Source organism: Ambystoma mexicanum, chromosome 5q (assembly GCF_040938575.1).
Source record: "Ambystoma mexicanum isolate Mex_15411 chromosome 5q, UKY_AmexF1_1, whole genome shotgun sequence".
Lineage (NCBI taxonomy): Eukaryota > Metazoa > Chordata > Amphibia > Caudata > Ambystomatidae > Ambystoma > Ambystoma mexicanum.
This window is the reverse complement of record NC_090933.1, coordinates 497,305,381-497,333,293: the sequence shown is the minus strand read 5'-3', so window position 1 is coordinate 497,333,293 and position 27,913 is coordinate 497,305,381. Positions and strand designations below refer to the sequence as shown.

At 42.0% G+C, this 27,913-nt stretch overlaps 1 protein-coding gene across 1 annotated transcript in view; it reads left to right on the top strand.

The window, feature by feature from the left end:
- Positions 1–27,913, top strand: part of LOC138497466 (opsin-5-like) — a 973,497-nt gene that overhangs the window by 547,883 nt on the left and 397,701 nt on the right. The window contains exon 4 of the mRNA XM_069620964.1: positions 5,444–5,571. Coding sequence (XP_069477065.1) covers positions 5,444–5,571 — 128 coding nt within the window. The remainder of the gene's footprint in view (positions 1–5,443; positions 5,572–27,913) is intronic.

Below are 27,913 nucleotides of genomic sequence, written 5' to 3'. Positions count from 1 at the left end.
TCACTAATGGGCTACCTATGAAGCAAATCTAAAACTGGAATTTACTCATGTGGGTATGTTTGTTTGCTTGGCTGTAGAATGCTCATACACACATTAACGGCCTGATTCATGGAATTTTGACTTTTTGCAAAATTGACTTTTCATCAGCAAAAAGTCACTTAGCACCGTGCAAAGAATTCCATGAATCAGGCCCTAAATAAGTAAGTACATGCAAAACAATAAAACCTTGGGCACTGAAGTAGCAAAACCATAAACGTATGATTGTAATTACTATAACTTGCTGTGTTATCAATTTACGTGTGCAGGACATCCTATGGCATAGTAGAGTTCAATGGGCTTGGTAATGGCCCAAAATGTCGCCCTCAGAATTCTGACTCCTGAAATTCCGACCTTTCTTTCTGACCCCCCCTTAAACCATATATATATATATATATTTATATATATATATATATATGCATATATATATATATATATACATATATATATATATGTGGGGGGTATGGGATATAATAGTAGTGTGGGGGAGCTGCGGGGGGCCTCCCCCTGCATATGTATGTGGTGTAAAGGGGGTTAAAAAATGTAGTTTAAAAACTTTTCGGCATTTCTGGGGTTTGTAGTAATCACATAGTTCCATGGACTTTAATGGGCACAAAGTTGAACAAGAGGCCAATGGCGTGATTAATATTCCAGCAGAATGAACACTGCACTCGGGTAGCTACAGCATACGGACATTGTAACAGAACTAGTGGGAATGTAATTTTCTGACAAACTACGCATCTTGTTCTGAAACCAATGTGATAGGACATTAAACCTGGACACCTCACCTGGGTGCACCTTATGTTATTAAGCAGGCTTCATTTTCTCACTCCCAGCGCTCCTGCATAGGGTTCCACGATAGGCACACCCTTTGCTTTCTACAGAGAAGTGATTATGGAACTGGAATTCGAAGCATAGGAGACACACCATTTATACAAAGCAGATTATAATCCCATTGCCATCTAATGTGCTTGCGTCGGTTTATGGTAAAATTGATTGATTTTGATTAGTTGGGATGGGTCGGTACGACCGTAAATTGGATTCAGTGATTTTAGTTGAATGGTGCCCAAATGACGCAGACCTGCGCTACATGCAATGTATGCAGGTTTGTATTTTTGTTTCTGTGTATGTTTTTATGTGAGTATGTGTGGGGATTTATGAAGTGTAAACCTACATTGCAAGTGACAGACAGCTGTACAAGGAGAGACACATAATCCTGTGTTGGGATGAGAAACCATCTGAGGATAGGTCAGCTGTTGTCCTACAGTAGATGTTCCAGTTCTTTCCTAATCTGTAGGATAAAGGGAGCATTTCTAATGAAGATTGGTAAATTGTTCACGATTCGGGTTGCACAACACAAGGCCTAACTGTTTCCTGTTGTTTTCCTTTCTTGAATGTATTGGTTTTGAGCCAGGAACACGTTGATATTTTGGTTTGATCTAAGGTAATGTTTCACAATAGTAAATAGTTGTATTTTTAGATGCTGTTGCAGGTGCCCCATCCTACACAACTTGATATATTAAGTAAAATCATTGTCTTGTATTGTAATTTTCATTTATATAACACCTTTTATCATTATTATAGTCTCAAAACGCTGGTAGTGGGAATGCCCTCAGTGGACCGAACCACAGGGTGTGGAGATCAGTGAGTAGGATTAGAATGCATTTGGCCACAATAAGGCTTAGCGGGCTGGCTAGACTCCGGTAGAAACAACCCACGAAGATCAGGCAGGTGGATGAGTGCTGAGAGAGGTCAGGAGATGGCGTGAGTGCTAGAGACTCGCTATGTGTCCAGCATGCCCAAATTTGTCATAGACCGCCGCTGCATACTGATGTCATTCATAAAAACGTCCATCTGGATGGAAACTTTTGAGAGTTACTTTGATTAAATGACTGTTGCTCTGCATGAGTACAGTGGATGAGTAGTGATTTCAAAACCCCTACTCAGCACCTACCTCACTACTAGAAAACCAGAAGTGATCTCAATCATAAAGATGGAACAGATATAAGGTGAATGGTACAACAGCTTTGCCTTGTTAATGTAGAATGGGCCAACTGGAGACTACACTCTAGAAGAGAGGTGTGAGCTGGCAAGGGGCATCCAAAAGAACAATAGTTCTGAAGTATCAAAATTTAAGCAAAGTCAAATACATTTTTTTAATATAATAAGAGTCATGAATTAAACTAAGAATTCAAATACACTATTAAAAACACTAACAACACACCCCTGTAAAGGAAAACAGAACATAAGAAGACTTTTGGATGACAGGGGTATATAGGCAATTGTCTTTGTAGCAAAGTTCAAGCTCAAAGGAATATCTCTTAAAATTATGAATAGGTTTTAATTGTCACTAGGGCCTTGCAACCAGGCCAGGGGGACATAACAACTATGGAATACCTTTAAATCTTCTTCCTCGATGAGGTTGAGTCGGTCGAGTCAATTCGAGGCCTGGCAAACATAGTGCACTTACACAAGTGGCAATCAGTTTGAGGCTCGAAGGAAGCTTAGAAACATCTACTATGTAAATCCTCATGGCTGGAAGATGTCTCGCTGTGTTTATTCAATGGCAGCGGTGAGCCAGTTTGACTGGGTTCAACGATGTGATGTGGTTCTGCAGCAGTGATCGGCTTAATGAAGCTGGAGAACAGGAATGCAATGGTCAAGTTGGTGGCTTTAAGTGGTTAGAGAACACAGAAGATCAAAAGCAGCTGTGTTGGTTTGAGAGCTGTTGAGTTGAGCTCAAAAGCAGTTTGAAGTGGGGAACTGGGCTCAAGGCATCTCCTTCTGAATTTAGGTTGCTGTGGGACCATTTCCAGGGTATCAGATGAATGGTAGGTCCTTATTCTGCCCTTCCCAACCAGGAAGGTTACCAGAGAACACTTGCAGGTTTGCCATTTCTACTGAACAGAGTCCTAGGTAGGAGCATTTCAACAGCAGGTAGAATGTCCCAGCAGCTGCAGATAACTCCAAATGGTCCCCTGGAATGGGTGAGGGGAAATGTTTTGCTTCTTCCTTGGACATCCTTATCTTCACCCCAATGGGAGGCGGCTTTTGGCCGACTAATAACCCCATAAGGTTCCATTGAAATCCTTCTTTGGCTTGAGTCCAAATGAGTTCCTCCTTGTATGGTCATTTTGCCATTTCAAGCAGTTTGACAGCAGTCAATGTCAGCTGTTATAACACATGTTTTTGCCCACTGATGTCAGCTTCCAGAGTTACATGTCTACGGGAAGTTGGGAGGGGGAAAGGAAGAAAATGTAGCCAGGTATTGATGGTGAAATCCTTTTTCTGGCTGGATCTCCTCTCCCAGGTACCTATCCTTGCTTTGTCTGCCTAGGATCAAAGAGACTCCAGAATTTATCCCGTGGTCCGACTTTCCCCGTCGGACCACGGGATAAATTCTGGCAGAAATTCATGTGAAGCACTGACTCCCTCCTACCCCATGGGGTATGTCATGCTCCTCTGGCTGGGTGTCACGCTTTCCAGACAGAGAAAAAAGAAAGCATTCAGGGTTAGGCCTAGCACCCTGTTGTGTGTAAAGCCCCAATCCCAAACGGTAATGCACACAAGCTCTGATAACTGTAGGAGGCAGAGGAAACCAGTTGATAATACAATTACTTGAGATACAGTTGGCAATGGTGGCAATGTAGGACTATATTTCCTCATTTTCCACTATATCACACAGATATAGCTTAATATTTAACCTAATATATAACATACACATTCACCAATGCACAGATGAAACACAGATCTACCTCAAGATATACTCCATTGAAGACATCCACATGTATTGTAATGTGCGCTTATATAGCGCCGGTAGCCTGGAGGCATCAGGGCGCGTTACTGCTCAAGGCTTGCCTAACATTGATCCAGTCCTGGTTGTTCAATGCTAACCTAAAGCTCAACCCCTCCATGATTGAATTCCTACTGCTTACCAACAACACTGAATGACATCCAGGCCTGGCTCTCTGCTATGAACCTCAAGCGATTCCCACCCCAGCTGGCCACCTGTGCCAAGTCCCTTGGGTGCAACATCGACAGACACCTCACGTTCAAACAGCACATAACAAGGAAGACCCAAACGGCCGGTTACCAATGTTCTCCCCTGTGGAAAATACAGCCCTTCATCCCAGAAAAAAACTTCAGATCCACTGTCTAGGTCATGGTCCTCTCCCACCTGGATGGTGGCAATGCCCTTTAGGAAGGCCATCCGGTGATTACCCTGCCACCCCTGAAATGTGTCCTGCATGCTGCAGCAAGATTCATTAAAGGACACAACAAATACAACCACATCACCCTGACCCTCATCAAACCGCAATGGCTCCCACTGCAAGCCTGTATCATCTTCAAATCCTGTTGCATCATCTACAAGGCTGTGATCCTGAAGTCCCCGAGCTACCTCACAGAGAAACTCAACATCTACGGAGGCCTGTGATCCGCCAGCTGTAAGGAAATGTGCAGACTTGAATTACAACAGTGCAGGAAGGAAAGAACCAGAAGACAGGCCATCTCTGTTTACGCTCCAAGACTACAGAACCTCCTCCACGTCAACATCAGAATTGCCCCATCACATCTACAGTTCAGGATAGAGCTTAAAACCATCCTCTACAAGGAATGGCTCCTCCTTAACACCTAGGTCCACATACCCTGCACTCCCCACCCTACCTGAGACTCAGTGATCTGCTCCCCACTATCTCCCACCTGGTTGCTTGTAGATCCCTTGCTGCCAATTGCCATCTTTCCCCTGTTAGCTCCATGCTTCTTTTTTCTCTTCTTCCCTTGGTGTGTTCTTCCCCCTATGCTTGTAAAGTGCTCTGTTGCTTTCTGAAGCTAGGTCCAAGCTCAATAAATACAATAATAATAATAATAATAATAATAATAATAATAATAATAATAATAATAATAATAATAATAATAATAACCACCACTATGCCTTCAGGATGCATAGTTATATATAATTTAAATCATGGGGGACCACCGCTAATGCCAGCTCATGGATCTTGGGCTTATTTAGATTCCAGAAGGCTGTTGTCAGGAATGCACATGTGATTCTGTGGGTGTCATGCTTCTAAGCCAGCTGGCAACCGTATGTGTGTAGGAAGACAATAGCCAGCAAAGAGAGCATGTGAATAATATGCTTTTTTTGACATGGAGTAGTTAGGAAGTGAGATATGATTAGCGGAACTCAGTTCTGGGAGGGAAAAATCAGAATAATGTTAAGCAGTAAAAATAAAAAAGGCTTGCACATCCATGCAGATGACATTTCATCACAGCTCCACAAACCTATGATTCACATAAAAAAGGACCACTAAATAAAACCATCACACATGATCATTCCTGATAAGAGTTGTGTAAGTTGATTTTCTAATGGTATTTTCTAATTAGTGATGACTGCTTCCTTTTCCAGGTGGCTGTATGGGAAACACACTTGCCTGTTCTATGCCTTTTGTGGTGTGTTGTTCGGAATCTGTAGTCTGACAACTCTAACCCTACTAAGCACTGTGTGCTGCATGAAGGTTTGCTTCCCCTCTTGTGGTGAGTCCTAACTGTTTTTTTTATGTTGATGTCAATAAAGTTCTGCTTATAAAAGTATGACTTTGTGTTGCTCCCGTTTGCCATATTAGAAGTTTGTACAGTCAAATTGTGTTTCCACTATAGTTTTGTAGACCACCATGTATTTGTTCTCTCGAAAGTGGGTGTGAACATCTTAGAATGGAGACTGATGTTGGTTCCCTTGTTGTCTGGTAAACTCTGCTGCTGGGAGATAAGAAACCCTGCTACAGCAACAGCATCTGAACATTTCCAACATCACTGCAAACCATCTGTATCCAAATTCCAATAAAAAACAGTCATAATTATTCCAAGGCTCTCACATTTCTCCTTGTCAAGGACATAAAGGTCACCCAGTACTGTGTTGTTTCTCTTTGCATTCTAGGATTTGCAGTCCTAGAATGTAAAGCGTAAAACCAGGTCTAGATTGCCTTAAAGGAACATTGTCGAGCTCTTCCCTCTTGGCTAAAATGAAGCTACCGGTTTGAACAGATAACTTGAAGAACTGTCATGATTCCTTATGTCATGCGTGAGTGGTTTGTCCAGTTATGGCTTTATCTCTGCCTTCTGGGAAATGTAGTCCTGCATGTGTAGTCAGAAGCAAAACGTAATGTACCTTGTACGGGCGGTACCCTAATTATCTCAACCCATGCAGGCCCACAAACCTGAGGAACGAGTGCACGTTTAGTATTTAACACAGTTGTACAATTGTCCAGGGAGCAGTTAGATGGTGTTTGAAATCTAACTGAAGTGTCAACAATCCACATACGTTGACATCTTATACATTTTTGCAACAGCTAAAACACTCCCAGATACTTTATTTTTTTCAAATTCTTTTTATTTTATTTTTTTATTTTTTATTTAATTGTGTAACAATTTTTACAAAAAACAGAAAGACGATTGTAAACTCCTGTTTACAACCTTGTATGAAACAGTTCCTTGCTTTGTCTTTATCTTTAGTCCTGAGTCCCAACTAGAAAAAAGGAAAGAAGCTTCAGCAGGTTCACAGTGGAAGGCTTTCAGTGACAGGCCACCCAGAAGCTGGATCCTAAGTTCAGCGATTTGAGAAACAAAGTCACTCCTATAACACATTGCTTGTTATTCCCGTTGGTCAACAGTATCCAAAGATTATCCAAATCTAGAGTGGAATAGTTCTTGAACGGGTCCATAAGAAAGCGATGTCTTTCCGTCACAAGCCGGGGACATTCAAGTATCAAGTGTTTTGTAGTTTCTATGTTGTTCTGTAATGTACCAAAGTGACATATGTTCAGTTGGACTTGATTGCAGATTGCCAGAATTTCATTGGTTTTCAATTGGTTTAGTTTAAACCGTAGGAACATTCGACTGAGCCCTTTGTCTGGGAATTTATGGAGGTATCCTCGCACCGCATTGAGCTTCATCGGAGCACTTGGCAAACTAGCTGTCAAAGAATAGTTGTTAGCCACTTCTTGCAGTTGGATTCAGTCTGCTTCAAACAGTTTCTTCAATACTCTATCAGGATTTTGGATCAGTGTTTCCACAGACAGGTCCAATTCTTTCAAGATCGATAGATTGGCTTGTTCCCATTTTGAAAGCATCCAATTGTCACCATCTGTGATTTCCTTTCGGATGAGATCCAGAACTCTCGCTTCTGGCCTATTGATAACTTTACGGTATAGCATGAGAGAGGCTCTCATTTTTGTTGCTCGGAGAGATGATAGACAAAGTTATCTTCTTATTGATGCTATTGGAGTAGATGTTGCCAGGCCTAGGACATTTCGCCAGAAGTAACTTTCGTATTTCTCCCATATGGAATTCGGAGCCAGAGGCATTGCGTCCATGCCATATATCAAGCAGGGACCACCTTTGCCTTGAAGAATCTCATCGGGGGTTGTCGAGAAGCGACCATGCTTCCTATCCACAGCCTTTGCTTGCGCTGTAAGGTTCTTCAGTTTCGACCAAAGTGATTCTTGCATGGTCTTTTCGTCCTTATCATTACTGATCGTGATTCTGAGATATTTGAAAGCTTGGACTGTTTCCAATTTCTTGCCGTCGCAGTGCCAGGAAGGTTTTTGTTTCCTCTTTACAGGCCGGCCCAGGATGAGAACTTTGGTTTTATCATTATTTAACCGTAAGTTGTTCTCTGACATGTATGATACCAGATTGTCCAATTGGCGCTGAAGGCCAATAGGTGTCAAGTTCATCAAAATGATGTCGTCGGCATACAATAGACGCTCAATCTTCTCTCCTCCCAATGATGGTGGAAAATGATACTTTATTATAATCCACCCCCACATATAATTGGACAAAATCTCTTCAAAGAATACCATCTTTCTCCAGTTCCTACACTCTCGTTGGAAGCTGTCATCTTAACTAATATCTTCAGCTCTTGTGTAGAACACACCTCGTTTTAGGATTTGTCCGGAGTAGGTCATGACATCATCAACCAATTAAAAATGTGTATGCAAACATAAATTATGACTAGTACCAGATGGCCCAAGCCCTTTTATCCTTAAGTCTTTCTTGCACATGGTTCGCATAAATACTTCAAGCAATATGAAGAAGGCTGAGTAAACAGGTTTTCTTTGAATTAGCCATAACTATCTCATCCACCAGTTAACTGGCCTCCGTTGGAACATTCTAATCTAAATAACTGCCATTTCATCGCGCACAGCACATCTGAAAATAATCCTGGTTTTCAATCACTTTAGCCTTGAGCTTTGATTAACCCCACGGTTTACTGCTGGTCAGAACAAATTGTTAAAATCCTCTCTCAGGCTCCCATGCATTTAAAAGATTACATCTGCCTTCTGCAATGATAATCAGACCATAAAACCCATGGCTGGCTCCTCTAGCTCTGCTGACCATCGCGAATGTCAAAGTTACTTATTTACCGATCCTCTGGCCTCTGAAACTCTGCAGAACCAGCTTCTCATAGCCACTTTAAAGTTTACTTTGCAAAAAACTCTGATTGCCATGTTTTAATCCATTTGCAACAAAGCCCACTACATTTAGATTCACAAATTCCCTGTGTATTTGTATCAGTGTGCATGCAACTTGGGTCCTTTCTCTCTACTGTCACTCTTTCAACCTGTGGCGTTCCCCAGGGTTCTAACATATCCCCCTGGTTTTTCAATGTCTACGTGGCCGCCCTGGCAGGTGTGATTGCCACTTTCATCTCTAACTTCCAGTGTTATGTGGATGACACGCAATTCTTCTTCTGGCTACCCTCAGCCACCTCCTCGACCTCACTCATATCTGACTGTCGGTCTGCAATTCAGTCATGGTTTGCTGCAAACAACCTCTGCCTCAGTGCCAGTAAGACTGAGATCATTCGCATTGGGAATCCTGCTCCCGTTTTCCTACTCTCACTCTGGCCAGCCTCCCTTGGCCATGTGCCTGCATCCACCTGTGAGGCAAAACACCTTGGGGTCATCTTCGACTCCACTCTCTACTTATCCACTCACATTTTGGACATTTCTATAAAGTCCAACTACCTGCTGCACCTCCTCAGAGGTACTCTTTCCTTTTCTCACCTTCCCCCAGAGGCTCACTGTCTCCAGAGTCCTGGTTTTCTCAAGGCTGGACTACTGCAACAGCCTCTTTCTCAACCTCCCTGCCTCAGCTTTGCATCCTCTGCAACTTATCAAGAACAGAACCACAAGACTTATCCTTGGGCTCAAGCCCAGGGACCAGATCTCTCCAGCACTGAAATCCCTCCACTGACTCCCTGGGCTACAAGGATCAAGTTCAAGAGCCTTTGCATTGTCCACAAGGCTTTCTGGGGCCTGGGACCTACTTATCTGCAACAATGCCAACCTAAATATTGTCCTTCCTGAGCCCTCTGCTCATCTACCTGCACCCTTCTGCAAGTGAGCCAGTTCTTCAAGCAGAGATTTGAAAGGAGATCTCTATCCTCAGCAGGGGCCTCCCTCTGGAATATCCTTCCTATCGCGTTCCATCTTGAGCCTGACCTTAAGTTCCAGAAACTCCTTAAGACATTCCTCTTCTCCTCTTCCTTCTCTCTCCCACTGCCCTGCAAACCTCTCTCCCTACTTTATCCCTCTCTGCCTCCTTTTCCACACAGCTTGCTGACTGTCCACAGGGTGTATCTCAGAGTATCACAGGTCTCTTTGACCCTCACCAGCCCCTGTACCTGCACTTGCCTCATCACTACTTTACTTGCTCAATGACCCATGAGAGTGGCATCGCTCAACGCTTACCCCAGTTTCTGACTGACTGGGTGCACTTGGACCTCCCTGCACTTGTCTTCCCCCCACCCCTATCCCACACGATCTGAATGTCCCATGCCTTGAAGATCGTCAATCTATCTTCCCTGTCTCCCCTCCTTGCATGGTGGCACTTCAATGCACTTGGAAAACCGTCAGAATCTTCGTCAGACCGATTTGCTGTTATCTGCACTGTTAATTGTATTATATGCACTTACTCTGCATGTGCAGACTTGTATCATTCAGAAATTCTTAGGGCTCTGAATGACTTGTTTTTTCCCTTTGTTCCATCCCTCCTGGAGCGCTTTGAAATACTTGTCTTGTGTATTTCACAGTGGTTTCTCTATGACCAGTCCTCTTACTTGCATGTGCATTAAAAACCCTCCCCATCTCTCAGGTTCCACTTACTTCAGAGCACCCCATATGTGAATCGTGTTCATGTTACATTTGGTGGTTATAGCAGTTTTAGCAATTTATCTTTCTGAGTGTGTGCAAAGCTAATATGTATCAGTTCTAAACATAAAGTAACACTACAGTAACATATCCCATCCATAATTGACTACACTGAACACATATGAAGTTGCAACATTGCGCTCAGTTCACCTCACCCCCTGAAACAAATATGGCATGCGCAACAAAAAACCCTCTTGATTGTGGGGAACTTTCCTGACACCCTACCATTCCCCCCTCCAGTTAATACTTTAACTAACAAGTCATAATCATCTTCTTGGGAAACAACCCTACAATCATTTCTCATCTCGATCCCAAAATGGGCATACTCCTCCGCTGCACAAACCCAACTCATCCCCCAACATTTCTGAAATGTACTGTTGTCTCACACAATCATCACAACTTAGTTGAGGACACAAAACAGCTTCAGTCTGAGTAGCAATATGGCAATGTGAGATGAAATAGTAGCCTTGGACAGGGTCACGGTCATCATGGCAGCTGCTTTTGGTACCTGGGCAGAACAACATTGTAAGAGCAATTGACAGGAACAGAAAAGAATATGAAAAAAGACAAAAATAGGTAACAGGATCTTCACAGTGAGGCAGTGAGGCTCATCCAAGATGACACCTAAAATAAAAGAGACTCAAACCACAAATCATTGGTAACTCCTGATTAATTTTCCATGATTACTCTGAGCTTATGTAAGGCACTGATAGTTTGTGTTAGGGTAACATGATCTGTGTTATTGGGAGGCACAAATGTGCAGCAAGTATTCGGAATTTTCTGATGCACTCCTCCCTCCGTTGCTGTCAAGAGGTCGAGTATGTAACAGTTCTGCAAAGTCATTAGCCTCAGTGACCATAACTCTTCTTTGATGGCACTAAACGCTGACTCAGACGTGTTGACAAATAATAAAAGTTCACATCTGGTCACCTGGAGCCACATAGCATTTGCCGCTGTTTGGACGTCAGGTGCCAGAAGAGATGTGAAGAAGGTTGCTGTATGGCTAAACAGCCGATACTGATCAGGAATGTCCATTAAAGCTTTTGATGAGGCCACTAACAAGTATTTAGAGCATCTGGTGCATTGCAATAGTTTTTGATTCTCGTCATCGAACAAAGTCATTGGTTTGTCCATTTACGATGAAGGGGACGCAAAGGGTAAATGGGGCAGAGTTGTAGCCTTGGGCATTGAATGGGCCAGGACCAGGTGTTCCTCAGTGATGATTAGGACTGGCACCTGGAGTGTAGAGAAACTGCACACACCTCTCCAGGCTCGAGGCAACTTCCTATAAGCATTCCCTTCACAGGTCCACAAATTGACTAGAAGGGCAGCCATACCTCCAACTAGATCATGAGATGCAAAGCATGTGACTGCAATTCACATGTGTGCCAACGGGCATCGAGCCATTGCCCTTAAGACACAAAGAAAAATCGGTGTCTGTATATTAACCAACCAACGACGCATATTGAACCCAATAGTATGACTCGCAACATATTAAGTGCGGCAAGTAAGATGGATAAAGGTTCTGGGAGTGATTCCCCGATAACGCATTCTGGGTTGCTGGGTGATGTAGTTGCAAGCAAAAGGAGTGATGTGAATTTGAGTAAATGTGATTCGAAAAACGATATTGTGACTGATACAGTAACTGATAAACTGTTAACTAAATACAAAGTCTACTTATAGAGAATATCTTGAATAAGAAACTACACGATGCCAAACAGATCTTCCCCAGCATTGCTGAGGAAAAGACAGATTATGGAAAAATTGAAAACACTATATCTGCAAAAAAACAGCCGGAACTCTTACCAATGCATTATATGCAAGCCGCTTACGATTTGTCTGTTCCCAGTTAATTGAGTGTCAGGCAATTGCAAAGTGGGATCAGAGAGCATAAACTCAGGTCCAAGATAAATACCTGGGATAAAGGCAGTAATGTGACGACACCAAACTGTCTGAGATTCCCAGTTTTTCCTAATGAGCCAAGTCTTGTTATGTATTATGTGTTTGATGATGGAGGTCCACGGTCCCCATATAGGCAGTATATATTAAACATATTCAGTGACATTAAGGAATTCAGTCTGATATCATCAGCTGATATCCAGCTTGTGGATTTTAAACACAAATAAAGGTTTGATTATGTCAGGATGGTAATTGTCTCACCATTAGTGAGGACCCTGATATTGAAGGAGGCTGGAGCTTTGCAGAAAAAAGGATTTGATGTAATTCCCTTCCAAGATCTAACCAGTAAGACTTCGGGAAGTAATTTGAATATGGGACGTACTGATTATAAGGGTAGTGTGGAAATTGATAATCCAAGTAAAGATGGAGGGGCCTTGACTGTAGCAGAAGCAAGATCGCACTTGAAGGATATGCAGGAATGCCGATGGCTGGCACTCTGTTTGAGAGAGTCCATTGAGAAATGAAAAACAATGAAGGAAATCCTTTAGCAATAATACACAATATAGCCTTGTCTCTTGGAACACTAGAGGATGCTCCTATTTAGCTTCAAATAACAAAATTGTGAAACTTCTTGAACTGTACGATTTTACCTTATTGCAAGAGACATGGGCTGTAGGTAATCTGATGTGGGATGGGTTTAGTGTTGTAAATCTGCCTGCTAAAAAAAAGCACTAGCGGTCGTCCCAGTGGTGGACATGCCTTTGCCTACCATTCAGAAACCGCTATTACAATGGTGTTCTCTGTTTTGTTATCGGACAATGCGATTATTGGTATCTTCAAAATAAAAACCAATGGACAGCATATTGATATAATGCTGATAAATATTTATTGGAACACTGCCATACATAATGATGACCAGCTTAAAAATCTGCTTGGTTCTTTAAATATCAGGATAAGTATGTGGTTAGATGAATACTCAAGTGGTTCACTGCTGTTTTCAGGGGGCCTGAATGCAGATTGTAATCCTACGAGTAATGAAGCATTGTGGACCTTCGCCAAAATGGGGTCTTCTTCTTCATTAGCAACAAAGTATTCAGAGGCAGTTTATGGTTAGAATTTACGGAGAGCTGGGGCATGCAGCCTAAGTATAACATTACTCCCACTTGGTATGCGAGAGGATTGAACTCGATATTAGATTATATATTTGTGAGCAGTCAACTTCGGGATGTTAAAAGTAATATGAAAGTGCATAGATCAGATGTTACTGACCACGCAATGATCTCTATTGACTTTCCCTGGGTAAAGACAACAGAGGCCGTGACATATTGTGATGAGAGAGTAGTGGTGAGTTCTTCTGGTACTCGAGTGAAATGGACTCCATATAATCTTACGAAATTTAACAACATAATGTTGCAATATTATATGTCATACCCACTGGAATCTAAAATGGAAATGTATTCCAGTAAGGTATTCAATGACTATGTGGGCTTAATGCTCCAATGTGCCTCAGTATTTAAATCATTCCACTAAGGCCCCGTTAAAAGTAACTCACAAACATTTGTTATGGAAGTGAAATGTCGGAAAGTCCAATTAAGAAAGGATGTGCAGACTTTAAAAAAGAACAACACTGTATCTGAGGAATTAAAAAGAAAAATAAAGCTTTGTAAACAAACCTACAACAATTGGGTAATATTGCATTGTGCTAGTGTGGTGCAAAAAGATGGTGAGGCAATGCTATCAGCAATGTATGGAGGTAACACACGAAATTTTTGGTCTGTTATAAAGAGCACCAAAGTATCACAGATCCAGCTGACAACTAATCCAATAGCTGCAAAAGGGTGGACGACTTACTTCGAGAACCTATATAGGTTTCCAGATGTTGAATCAATAGTCCAATACAGGTGCACTGCCGGGTGGTCCTTGAACATATCTGTAAGTAATATTTTAAGACAAATACGGAAAGCCAAATCTTCAACCACTCCAGGTCCAAAGATCTTTCATTTTTTACACTGTAACATAATGCAGTAATATGGGCTGGTCTCTTGAATTGTTTGTTTGGTGACATTATAGGCTCGAAATGGATTCCTGAGTCATGGAACACGTCATATGTCCTATTAATATTCAAGAAGGGTAACCGTTTATGTCCCATGACTTATCGCCCAATTACGATGACCAAAGTTGAGTCTAAGATCTTTGCAGCAATAGTATTAGAGAAGCTGAACACATGGATAGACGATGAAAGTATATTAGATCTGAAACCGATTGGTTTTAGGAGAGCAATGGGAACGGACGTGGGTGGGCTACCTGTATTTAACCTACAGAGTAAGTCAAGAGTTAAAGGAAAACAATCACTTTATATTGCCCCCATGGATTTAACAATGACGTTCGACATGGTTGATAGGACTACCCTATGGAAGACTCTGCATGAACTCGGGATTGAAAAAAGGTTTACTTGAGCTTATTATATTCCTCTATTCTGATACATTGATGAGAGTACGTTTTAACAACAAGGGTTTATTGTCTGATGCAATTCAAACTCACAATGGTCTAAGGCAGGGATGTACATTAGCGGCAACCCTTTTTAATTTATATGTATCCCAAGAAGGAAATGTATTGAATTTGAGTGGTCTTATTTCACCAAAGATATGTGGCATAGCTGTTAAATGGGTCGCATATGCAGACAAGTTTTTGTTGTTTGATGGCACAAAGGTTGATTTGCAAAGGTTAATAGTCTCATTTGAGGAATTTATTACAGATAGGAAACTCCTAATAAATCTGTGTAAAACTGTGAAATTCCATACTGGTGCAAAAATTATTAGACCTACAACATTAACGTGGGGATGTGGTGGAATGAGAATAAAAAATCAAACAGTCTTGAGATATTTAGGCTACTCATTTGTAAGTTCACAACCACTCAGCTCTATTTGAAACAACCTAAAGGCGAAAGCATCTGCGACTGCAAACCAAATTAAAGCAATTGAAAGGAAATATAGCAGTTTACATTCATGAAAAGGGTCAAGGAAAAAACAAGCAAGCTAAAGAGCCTCCTCCCTAATTATTCATACAACACTTCAGCACATTGATGTGTACAAAATCACACCTAGGTTTCCAAAAAACTTGTATTTATATTATTTTTTATATTGTTTTTGGTATCTGATTTTTATATGAACATCAATGATTTACAACAAGAAAAGCAATCACAGTTTGCACAATCGGCACAAAACATAAGCAAGTTGGTATTCTTGCACACAATTCTTTACAAAGGACATGATGCGATTACTGCTGTCGCTAAACAAAAGGAGCGACAGGGGTCAAGATTCAGTAGACAAATGGACAAACAAGTATATAATACATCGCTTGATATAAACAGTTAGCATTGGTGACACTGTGTTTAAAGGAAAAAGCGTCTATATGTATTATATACTTGTTTGTCCATTTGTCTACTGAATCTTGACCCCTGTCGCTCCTTTTGTTTAGCGACAGCAGTAAACGCATCATGTCCTTTGTAAAGAATTGTGTGCAAGAATACCAACTTGCTTATGTTTTGTGCCGATTGTGCAAACTGTGATTGCTTTTCTTGTTATAAATCATTGATGTTCATATAAAAAGCAGATACCAAAAATAATATAAATACAAGTTTTTTGGAAACCTAGGTGCGATTTTGTACACATCAATGTGCTGAAGCGTTGTATGAATAATTAGGGAGGAGGCTCTTTAGCTTGCTTGTTTTTTCCTTTTTCCTTGACCCTTTTCATTTGTGTTCTAGTAACTTTAGCCCTCCTGGGCAGAACAGGGTTGTTTTTCCTGGAGCACTCCTTTACATTTCAGATTTACATTAATGCCTTGTATTCAATTCTATCGTTTGATTCCACGTTTGTCTTATGGTTTGGAGTTCCTTCCATATGTGCTAATGCCCTGCTTGTGGGCATGGCGCAAAGTATTGGTTTTTGTTCCAAAATGTATACCGTTAGAGATGATACGCTGCGAACTTGGGCTGCAATCACTGAAAAGTATTATGTATTGGAAGAAGTTAGCCCTTTTGAGAAAATGCCTAGTGTCTGAGAAAAACTCAATGTTCTATTATTTGAGGAATGATCTTGAAGGGTCCTTTATGGTTTCTCTAAAAAAAGAATGCGACCAAACATTATTGGACTTGGGGCTATCATTTGAAATCCTTATAAAAAATCCTGGTAAAGTTAGGGATCTTGTAAAAGCATTTGATTGGATAGAAAATAATGCTGTAATTTTAAATTCTAAACTGTATTCACAAGTCATATCATTCTGGAAGTGGATACCGGTTCCGGAAAAATACATAACGAAATATCCTTTTCGAGTCTTCAGGAATACAACTATGTGATTTAGGTTTAATGTACTACATGCACAAGAGATCCTGAACATTGATGCAAAACATGAAGTGGAGTTGAAATATTGTAGGTTCTGTAAAATAACAGGGGTGAAGGAATCACTAATTCATCTTTTACTGATATGACCAAGCATGATGCCACAGAGAATAGAATACGTTTCATTATTTGTTAACAACACTTCCAATGTGAACAGGGAATCGCTATGGCACGAAATGCTTCATGGTAACTATGTGGTTCTGAAAATACGAGTGAATGAATTTTTTAAGATTATATGTGATTTGGTATGAATTGTAATGTGCTACAATCAAACTTGTATAACATACAAAAATTGGCTTAAAATTGCTGTGGAATAGTATAGAATGGTGGTGTAGCCATAAATAGTTTATTTTTATCAAAATGACTAGATATTGTTTTAATAAGACGCTGTGTAAATGAAGAAATATGATTTGTTTGTTTTGTTTCGTTTGTTTGCTTTGCTGTATTATATTCATTGTATTTTAAATTTGATATATTGTTGAATAATTTTGTAAACGTTTATATATACCATAAACAATAAATAAAGTTAAATAAATAAATATTAACAGTTTTTTTTCTGTCTCTTTGAGCCACGTCAGATTCTGCAAGTAATTTCACCACACAGACCCACATTTTTGGTTTATTCGTGCCACCTGTTTTTCTGAGAATCCCCACATTCCTCCAGCTCTGCAACTCTTTACCCCTTGCTCCCAATAAATTTATGGAAAAAATAGCCCCTTCTAGACTCAATTGGGCTCTATGAACACACTGTATGTTTTTCTGCTCTTTACCATCGGTAACTGAACAATCTTCATTGATAGGTAGGGTTGATGCCATAAATTGTTGACCTTTAAACCTCCCTCTGACCCTGCACAGGGCTAGGTGCACTAGCCATACTGCATCTGCTTCCTCTACTTCATTCAGGAAAAAGCCCTAGGGACAAAAGAAGCATGGGGGATGAGAGAGCAGATGTAGCAATATCCTACTAATCTCTCTCTCCCAACCTTTCTCATATGGGTATGCCATATATTATCCACTACAAACAAAACCATGTGCATTCATTGTGCGATCTAGTTCATCATCCCCATTATTCAAAATATCACAATGACTTTTTCTCTTGGCAATTCTTCAATCATTTTGAACCTTCTATTTTTACACAAGACAACTATAAAATACTCATTTTAACACAATCTACAAATGCAAACATTTCTTTTTCTAGACAAAAAGATTCAATTTCCAGATCTTCATCCGCACACCCCTTTTCCAGTAGAATGAGCGGCTCAGGGCATACCTAACTTTGTGCCTGCTCCTATGCCGGTCGAGGGATGCCGGTATCCCTTCGGGTATAACTAAGGTGAATCCAATTATTGTTGCCCTCCAGCTTCACAGCAGACAAAGTTACGTAAGCCACGCAATGAGGCCCATGGAAAAACTGCTCCTTCCAACAGTGCACAATGGTCCAGTTCAAGATGCGGTCTCCCAGGAGCAGCTGTGTCTTGCTCTGATCGTCCGTTCCATTTTCTCCTGTAGTATGTTGGTGAGAAGACACAACCTGTGAAGATATAATCTCAACACTTTTCATTAAAGGCCTAAGGTACTCCCTAAACCCCTCTCCTAGGACCTCTGCAGTCTTTTGTATGTCTGACGCAATGCGTGCAGGTGATAGAAGTGTGTGTATCCTACAGCCTGTCCTAATTTTGTGGGAGCTCAAATGATGGCCTTTTCCAGACTGATTTCCCAAATAGAATAATGCAAGGGGAAGACAGTGGTACAAAGACTTTCTCAACTCATTACACAATTTTGCTAAACTGGCTTTTAGGACATCATTGAGCCTCTCCTTGGTTCTGTTGGCCTGAGGGTGGTAAACCAAGCACAACCTGTGCTTGATTCCCTAATGTAAAGTCATTTCTACACACAAGGCATTAAACAAGTGTCTGTCATTGTCGGATTTTAAGACCTCACAAATTCCCCAACATGGAATACCTTTCTCACCAGAAATCTTGCTGCTGACTTAGCATCAGGATGTATGCAGGGACCAGCCTCAAGCCACTGTGAGAATGGACAAGCAAATACAATTGAATAGCAACAGTTACTGCACCTTGTGATCATGTCCACAAAATCTATATGGAGCTCCCTGAATGGCTCAGAGGGTTTAGGCAAGACTCCTCTTACTGACCTGCTAGTGTTTCCAGGATTGAACTCTTTGCACACTACACAGTTCCCTACAAATCTACGTACCTGTTCCTGTAGGTTCGGGATAAAACATTCTTCCTGGAGATCTGCTGCGATTTGTTGCCGAGAAGTGTGCGACAGGAAATGTAGTTGCTCTAGAGCCAAAAGAAGCAACTATACGAGAATTACTACCTTCCCTGTCACTTCCTGTCTCCACAGCAAATCCAAGGGTGAGGATTATACACCCATCCTCCCCCAGAGCTCATGTTCCTCTCTAGAGGCTCCCCCTTGCATCTCTGTGACCTGAAGCACCGGGACTAAAGTGTATGGGGCTGGCAACTGTACCTGCTGGGACACAGTTTCCATGTCCTGGGAATCTGTAAATGATAAGTATGCCACTTCCTTTGCTGCCTTGTCTGCGGCATCATTCCTGAGAGCTATTGGATTAGTAAGGTTAGTATGCTCAGCACATTTAACTGAACCTATCTCTGAGGAGAATGTTAACGCTTAAATTAGTCTCGACAGCAGTGCTGCATGCTTGACAGGGGACCCGCCAGACCTCCTAAACCCTCTTCTCTGACTTCTTGATAACCCGGAATGTAGAGTGGAGGTGACGTACGTTGAGTCAGAATAGATAGTGATCGCCTTCCCCTTACTCATTTCTAGTGTTTCTGTGTGCCACTAGTTCTGCATATTGCACAGAGTAATGCTAGGGCAACTGTTTCTTCAATCTGACCCCCATCCACAAATCCTACAACAGCTGCACCTGTATGCCATTCTCCCGGGTCCTGGTTGATGGTTAAAAACCCATCAAAAAAAGTACTTCACCTCCCTCCAGGGCATCCTCTTTAACATTCATCCTCTCTTCCTGTTCTGCCTCATAAGTGGCACAGTCATGAACAATTATCTAAGGTTGCAGGATTTCTAGGAGGCACCGCACAGGACATATCGATGCATTGGATAAAATGACCTCAAACCCTGAAACTCTTTTAGTCGTTAATGTTGACTTAGACTTTTCTAAAATAAAGACTGCATGCTCCACATATAATGTCAATCGGCAACCCGTAGTAATGTTTGAAGACTTTTGAATCTCAAAAGCCGCTGCCGCTAAAGCTTGCTCACAAGGGAACTTTTCCCAGCATCACTGGGTCTAGGAGTCCTCTGTAATAATGTTAAAGTGTTGTGGCCTAATGATGTCCGCTTGGTCAGGACTGCTGTCATCACCTGCCTGTTTGAAAGTGAAAACAAATAAAATGATTCCTCGTAATTCTGGGTTGCCAAGACTGGAGCATTGCTGATTGCAGCCTTGAGTTCCCAAAACCAAGTCCTCATTTCCTTAGACCACTCTATCAGACCTTTCACCTTCTGTGCTTCCTTAAACTCCTGCAGTAAGGACCTCTTGTAACGAGAGTTATCAAAAATCCATGATCTACAGCCTCAAAAACTGCTGCAATATGTTTCACTGTGACTGGCTGAGGTGCATTCTGAACTACGGTGGCTCTCTCCGGCATTACCTTCGTTCCTGTAGGTGATACTACTTTCCCCAAATATACTACCTCTGTCTGACAGTAGTGCAATATTTCATGTCTACTGTGTACCCCTTCTCCATGCACAGGGTGAGGAGTGTTATTGAATCTCCTTGACACTGCTCCTCTGAAGTGAAGTGGTACAAACCAACAGATCATCCATGTACTGAATTACGGTACTGGACACATGTACATTCCCCAGATCCATTTGAACCACCCTGTTAAAGACAATCTGAGATTTGCAGTACCCCTGTGGCAACTTTGTGTGCTTGAATGTCTAGGTACTGGGTACTTGTAAGTTTCCCAAATCCATTTGAATGACACTGTTAAAATACTCAGGGATTCACAGTACCCCTGGGGTAAACGTGTGTGCTCAAATCTCTGCCCACAATAAGTAAATGCAGTGAGGTACTGGGAATCAGGATGTAAGGGGCCTGAGAAAAAGGCTTTTTTAAAATCAATTACTGTAAAATGGGTCAACCCAGTAGGGATGTTACAGATAATGGTGGCACGATTTGGTACCACTGGAAACTCTGCCTCAACAAGGTTGTTCAGCGGTCACAAATTTAGGACGCTTTTGCTTTATTCACAGGGAAGATGGCCATATTACATGGGGATACAGATGGTTGTATAATGCCTTCTTTTAACAATGCCATAATGGTCTATAAAATCCCTCTGTCTGCCTCCATAGACATGAGGTTTTGCCTAACTCATGGCACTATTGCTCCTCATTGTAATTTAATCTGTACTGCTCCTACACTTTTCAACAACCCCACATCATGAGGATTGCTGGTCCACAAGTGGTCTGGCACTTTCTCCAAATCCTCCTTCCAATATGCCAATGTTTTCCTAATGATGAGCACAGTCTGTGGTACTCCCCTTTGCTCTATCATTACCTGGTAAGGCACCCCAATCTCAAAGACCATCTCTCCTGTGTCTTACGCATCTTCAAACAATTGCTCATCTGACACATCTCTTAATGATGAGGTTGGATCGATACACAACACTGTGCGCCATTCGCTTCCTACCTCAACGACACCTGAAAAAAAACAGCCTGTCCTTCTTGACAACCACTGCTTCTAACAGAATGGCAACAATAGTTCCTGGCGCTATCTCCTGTGACTCAGCAGGCCAAAACAAAAATTCAAGAGGTACACGCCATGTCTGATATGTTATTCCCGGGACCCAACTCAACGCTATTATCACCCCATACAGAAATAATGCTGAATGCACTGGCACCCCCATAGTCATGCTATCACTGTGCTATGTAGGGGAAAATGCTGCTTCCAGCATACTATGCCGTCTTTTGAAAAAATAATCACCATGTTAAGCTTGCTCAGGAGATCCCTTCCCAAAAGATATGCCGGGGTATTCTTGCAGTATAACAAGTGAGCAGATAAAATGTGCTTACCTACCTTGATACGCAGATCCTCGGTGTAAGGAACTGACAGGAAAACTCCAACAAATTCCTGTGTGTCCATCGTTTTGTCTGAAAGGAGAAAATCACTTTCTTTAATGCATGATTTCGTAGCCCCTATATCAACCATAAATGACAATGTCTGCTCACCTAACATTACTCCTATCCAAGGTTCCTCTTCTGGATCAGTAGTAACCAATAGAACTGGACACATCGGAGATCCCTGTGGGCTGTCCTATTCCTGGTACATATGAGCACCAGGAGGAGATAAAACATTTCTTCCAAACACACTTGCTCCGGTGTAGTGGGTGACTGTCCCATGGGGTAGAGGGTTTTCATTCCAAGCCTGTACCAAGGCCTAGGCTGATACAGTTGGTGGGGGTGCATAGATCTGTGCCATTCCAGCTGCTGTGTTTTGATCAACCTGGACATGCTGTAATGGCACAGAGCTCGGGTGTATGGCATAGTTGGGGGATTCATTTGTGGGGGACCTACATTGAAATACTGCATCCAGCTTCAGCAGTCCTGTGTAACGTGTCCCATTCTCCCACATGCCCAACACTGCACTCCATACAGTCCATAACCTCCTCCCATCAGCCCATCAAACTGGGCCCCATCCCTCGAAACTTGCCAAACGACCCCCCCACCCTGTGAAAATCCATCCTATCCTGTGGTAACCTTCTCATTGATCTCAGTTCAGGTACATATCCATCCATCCATCCTTGTCCCATTCTGGTTTCCATTTGTCCCTGCTGTCCCGATTGTCTCTGCTGTACCTCTGTGGAGTTTGTTATCATTGCTCCTTCTAAACAGATCTTTGCCAATTTTTTCTGAACCAGCTTGGCCTCTGCCTTTTGTGCTTCTCCTGCCACCTTTAAAGAAAATGCACAATGTGAGCTTGAATCTCCCGCCAACACTTTGCCTCTATTCCTACCACTTTATCCAGGTCATGCTGGACTTATTTGGAGAGTATCTTTTTCAACATGTGGTAGAAGATAGCCACATTCTTGTCCCATGCTTCTCCCGTCTCTGCCCTCCACATTTCTTGAATTCATTGAATATGGGTATTAGGATCCTCATATAGCTTCAATGTTTTCACCTGGATAGAGTTTGTATCGGGCATATCGGGGTACATCATTCTTATTGCCCCAAGACCTGTGCCCTATAATTGTTAAAGGCCGCTCCATCATGGGTGTTCATGTTCAATTGAACCCCCTGGATATCCCACTTTTTTCCAAAGCTCATTTGCCTTTTCCCCTACCTTTACTGGGGCTTTCCCCGTCTGTCCTCAGCCTCTTCCTACAGCCATGGGAGCCCCATTGTGCATCAGAAGGCCCCATGGTGTTAATTTCCCTGATTACTGCTGGAGAGGGATGCACAACTACTACCTCTTGTCCTCCCTGCTCCTCATCTGTTTCCCATTCATCCTCTTCCTCCTCTGTCTCTAGTACCATATCCCCTAATCTTTCTAGGGGGGCAGAAGCGTATTCAGCACTGCCGTAACATGACGCTTCTCTTTCTTCTTGTTCTGATTACGTACCTGTGACGGCACGTCCTTCCTCAAAATCCACATTTACTCCCTTTATAACTGATTTATCTGTCCTAACGAGGATCTGACCATGCCTCCATCTCCCTTCATTGACCTCCTTCATTCTCCGCTAACCTTACTGCTTCTTCCCATTTCCATGGTTCCTGCCTTTCTACAACCATCCGCAATCTTTCTTCTACTCTAGTGACAGGGGCACATCCTCCCTTCTAGACTCTTCAATGCTCCTTTCTGTTACAGTTCTCTCCTGCTCTTGTTCCTTCAGCTCCAATTCCAGTGCTAATCTGAATGCTGAATAGACTTTTCTCATTGCACCTTCCATTTGAGACCAATCAATAACTTTTACTAAAGAAGGTGTTTATCCTCTTGTTTCCCATGATCCCATCTTTTGAAGATTGGAGCTGACAGATGTGTCACTGCTGTCTGTCTTGTAACCGCTGGAGTGGTTACCGGAGAGTATGGTGGTTGAAACTCAGGGTTAGTATATCCTTCTGTGGGTGACAAAGAATAGCACCCACATGGGGTCGGTGCGGAGGAAACACCTACACTCTCCTTTCTTGTCGCCTCCGCAACAGTCATAATTTTATGGGTCTTCCCGCCTCCTCACACAACCTCCATAACTCCAAGATATTCAATCTATTCTCCATTTTCAAACTTTTATACTTAGTTACTAGGAAAGTATGCAAATTCTCCAACATACCCTTATCATAAGACCCTTCATTATGCCATGAATTTAGCATTTTGACTTTGGTTTCCCTGAACCATTCTCGATGGTATTTTAAAATCTTCACCTTATATCTGGGGAGCACCTGACATAAATGATTCAATGGAGTCTCCATACTCAAGACCAATGTAACTCAAACAAATTTAAAAAAATCACGATATAAACCTCAAGAACCAAACCCACAGCACAACAATTACTACCCAAAAAGATGCCCTTTTCCTTTCCCTTTTCTTAAACAAAAGAATTTCCTGCACTCACTCTTATTACTCTCCTTCACCACAACCGTCTCGGTAATCAGACACTCCTCAGGCATACACCAAACACAGCATATTCTCAAAAACACACTAGCCAAAAATCCTCTTTACTTCTCTGAGATTTCTCCTTTGCTCAACCATAAAAAGGAGCACAATGTTTTCCACTACGACACTGCTGTGTATCTCTCTTCTTTACTAGTACAACACTCTCGACTACAGTGCTGTCCTTTCCTGACTATAGGAAGATACACTTCACCACTTTGACTAACCAAGAAAAAGCGAGACGCAGACTCCGTCCGCACAATCAATACAAAGTAAGAGATTACCAAGGGTACACTCCAGAAAGGTATCTACAGGTGGTCTTACCATATGATGCCACCTCACCCTAAGGGAAGGGCTCCTGCCAACTAGACAATCAACCTGAAGGGTATCAACACTACCCCTATAATGAACGTACAGTTGATGGAGCCCACACCCCTATAATAACAAACTAGGTAAAAGCTTGTGACATAGAACAATTCATTCACTCCTTCAAGAAAATTCACTCTTCCAACCTACTTGACCTCACCTTACATTACACACACCTATCTAGCTCTATCCAAGAATTAAAAAAGGACCCCTTATTTCTTCTCCCGTGTTACCCTCTTGTTTTACCTGGCAAAGAGGAACTCATGAAATTGAACCCTGAAGCTCTCAAAGTGGTGGTAATTTAATCTGGCCTGCGCAGCCGTGCTATGGTACCACACCTCCTGGGCGGGGGTCAGACAGGCCTCTAACCAATATGGTACAAGTAGCCCTCTTCTTTGTCGAGCACCAAGACTGATCCTCGGAGAGAAGCTACATAGCAAAATTGGGTGGACCAGAGACCCCTAATTTCTCGGAGAGCCTGGGGCCCACCCAGGGACGCCAAATAAAGGTGTGGGCCTTTGATCACCATAACCAAAAGCAGGCCCACTCTTTAAGAGAAAGTACACTCTTTGTCCGTAAAGCAGGTTTATTGTACAAATGGCCGGGAGGGGTTAGATGACATTAAAGAGTCAAACTGACCTGTCTCCCCGAACCACATAAAGAGCACGCATTTTATACAATTTGAAACAGTTAAAACACTCCCAAAGGTTTTTTTACAGAGTCAACCCCCCATAGATGATTGGTTAAACCTATACGATCTAACCATATTCTCTTTAGTTACCACATTTCTTATTGGATACATTCATCTCAGCACCATTCTCTTGAACTTATAATTGCATATTTCACATTTATATTGCACCCCTCTCTAGGGCCTTTCCATATTTGGACATAGCCTAATCTCCCAGGTACACAGTTTATGCAACTTACAAACAATTTCAAATTATTACAGGTTCCATCTGGTTAGAAACCTTTACCCCTACTGGTGACGCACACAGCTATTCCATAGACATGTCATTGATGTGGAGAGGAGGAGAGTAAACACATTTCCTTTTGATCTTTTGTTGCTGGTTTTATCGCCCAAACATGTTGGTGTCCACGTTTAATTCTAAACTATGCAACTTACCATTCCAGCCCACATGGTCCCAACCCACACCTTCACAACTCTATTGAAAACCCATGATCTATCATTGCTCCTTTTCCCACAAGCAACCCGTATCAGGTTTAATTGTCTGGCCCTAAAATCCAGCCCTACCAGGTGGCCGGGATCCTCCCGTGACTCAATACCAGACTCCTATATACTTACAGAGATTGCATCTCCCCTTCACAATGCACGTAGGCCATAAAAAGGGCCTGCCTGAAACTGACCATCTGATATTCATTGCAGCTGCTGCCATCTTTCTCCAAACTTGGAAAACTAGTTCTCAGTCACACAGAGTTCAATTGTGCAACCCAGTTCAATTCCTAACTTGTCAGAGAACTGTGGCAAAACAGATCTGTATATTCAGACTGCCCAAAACCTATTTCCCTAGAGACCCCCATACATGTGTACATATACATAGCTGTTCAGGACTACTGCATCCCCTCACACTGATTTTCCCATTGCAAATCTCCTACCTCACATGCACATGTCGAGCTCCTCACTGCCAGCTTAAGCGCTACGTGGCCTGACACACCTATATTGCGTTTATATTGTATCAGCAGTTTTGACATTTATCTTGTTGCGCACATGCAATTCTAAAATGTATCAACTAAAACACAAACAACACTAAAAATAATGCATATCTCATTCCCATTAGCTACATTGGATTCATGCTAAATTGCCACATTATGTCAACATCGCTGTCACCCCAGCCACCAATATGGCACATGCAATTCAAACTTCTCTTTACCCGTGCGACCCTTATCAACCACCCTAAAAGGTCCTTTCATGGTCACCAATTTTGTGGGGCCGGACTACTAATTACCTCAACCCAAGAAGGCTCACCACCTGAGGAACGAGTGCATGTTTTGTACCTAAAGGAAGTTTATTGTAAAATCGTCCACAGAGCAGTTATATGGTGTTTGGAACCAAACTAACCCAAGTCTCAATGAACCACATAAATTGACATCTTATATACATTTTTGCAACAGTTTAAACACTTTATTACAAACCAACCCCCACATGTTATTGGACAAAACCTCTTCAAAAAATCCTATCTTTCTCCAATTCCTACACTCTAAGCCGTTATCTTAACCACCATCTTCAGCTCATGTGTAGAACACACCTCCTTTTAGGATTTGTCCATAGTAGGTCATGACATCAACCAGTTAAACATTTGTATGTAAACATGATTAATTGCTAGTAATAACTGGCCTAAGCTTTTTTAACCTTAACTCTTAATTGCACATGGTTTGCATAAATACTTCAAGCGAGATGAAGAAGAATGAGCAAACAGGGTCATTTTGAATTAGCGATAACTATCTCATCCACTGGTTCACTGGCCTCCATTGGAACATTCTAATCTAAATAACTACCATTTCTTCACGCACAGCACATCTGAAAATGCAATTGAAACTCCTGGGTTTTAATCAGTTTAGTCTTGAGCATTGATTCGCCCCATGGTTTACTGCTGATCAGAACAAATAGCGTAAAATGTCTGTCAATCTCCCATGCATTCAAGAGATTACATCTGCCTTCTGCGGTACTTATCAGACCATAAAACATCAGCTCCTCTAGCTGAACTGATCATCGTAAAAGTCGAAGTTACTTATTAACCCATCCTCTAGCCTCTCAAACTCTGCAGAACCATTTTCTCATAGTCATTTTGAAGTTGACTTTGAAAAAAACCCTGACTGCTGTGTTTTAATACATTTGCAACAAAGCCCACTACATTTAGATTCACGAATTCCTTGTGTGTCACAAATATGGCACGCACAACAAAAAACACTCTTCATTGTGGGGACCTTCCCTGACCACGTCAACAGCCTCAACTGGAGCATTTAAAGCAGGACTTTATCACCTGATCATGCCTGGTACTGGAGAGTTTGAGGGTTCAGCATTTATTGACAAGTATGTGTGATGGGAGATGACTGCAGTACAAGCTGGTCTTCAAAGCTTTGGGGAATTATATCAGATTTAGAGCACAAAAACAACATTGACCCCTGCACAAACCATATGTAGTACTCATAAGCGTCCATATGGAAGGGCAAAAGAGGCAAACCACCACTTGGTGGTCTATCTTCGTTCCCAAATAAATTGATGCTTTGGCTCCAACCAGAGATGCGCACTTTGCAGTGGTTATAAAAGGTGCTCCCAGACCAAATGGAAATCACATTTTCAAAGACACCGACGTAATAGATGG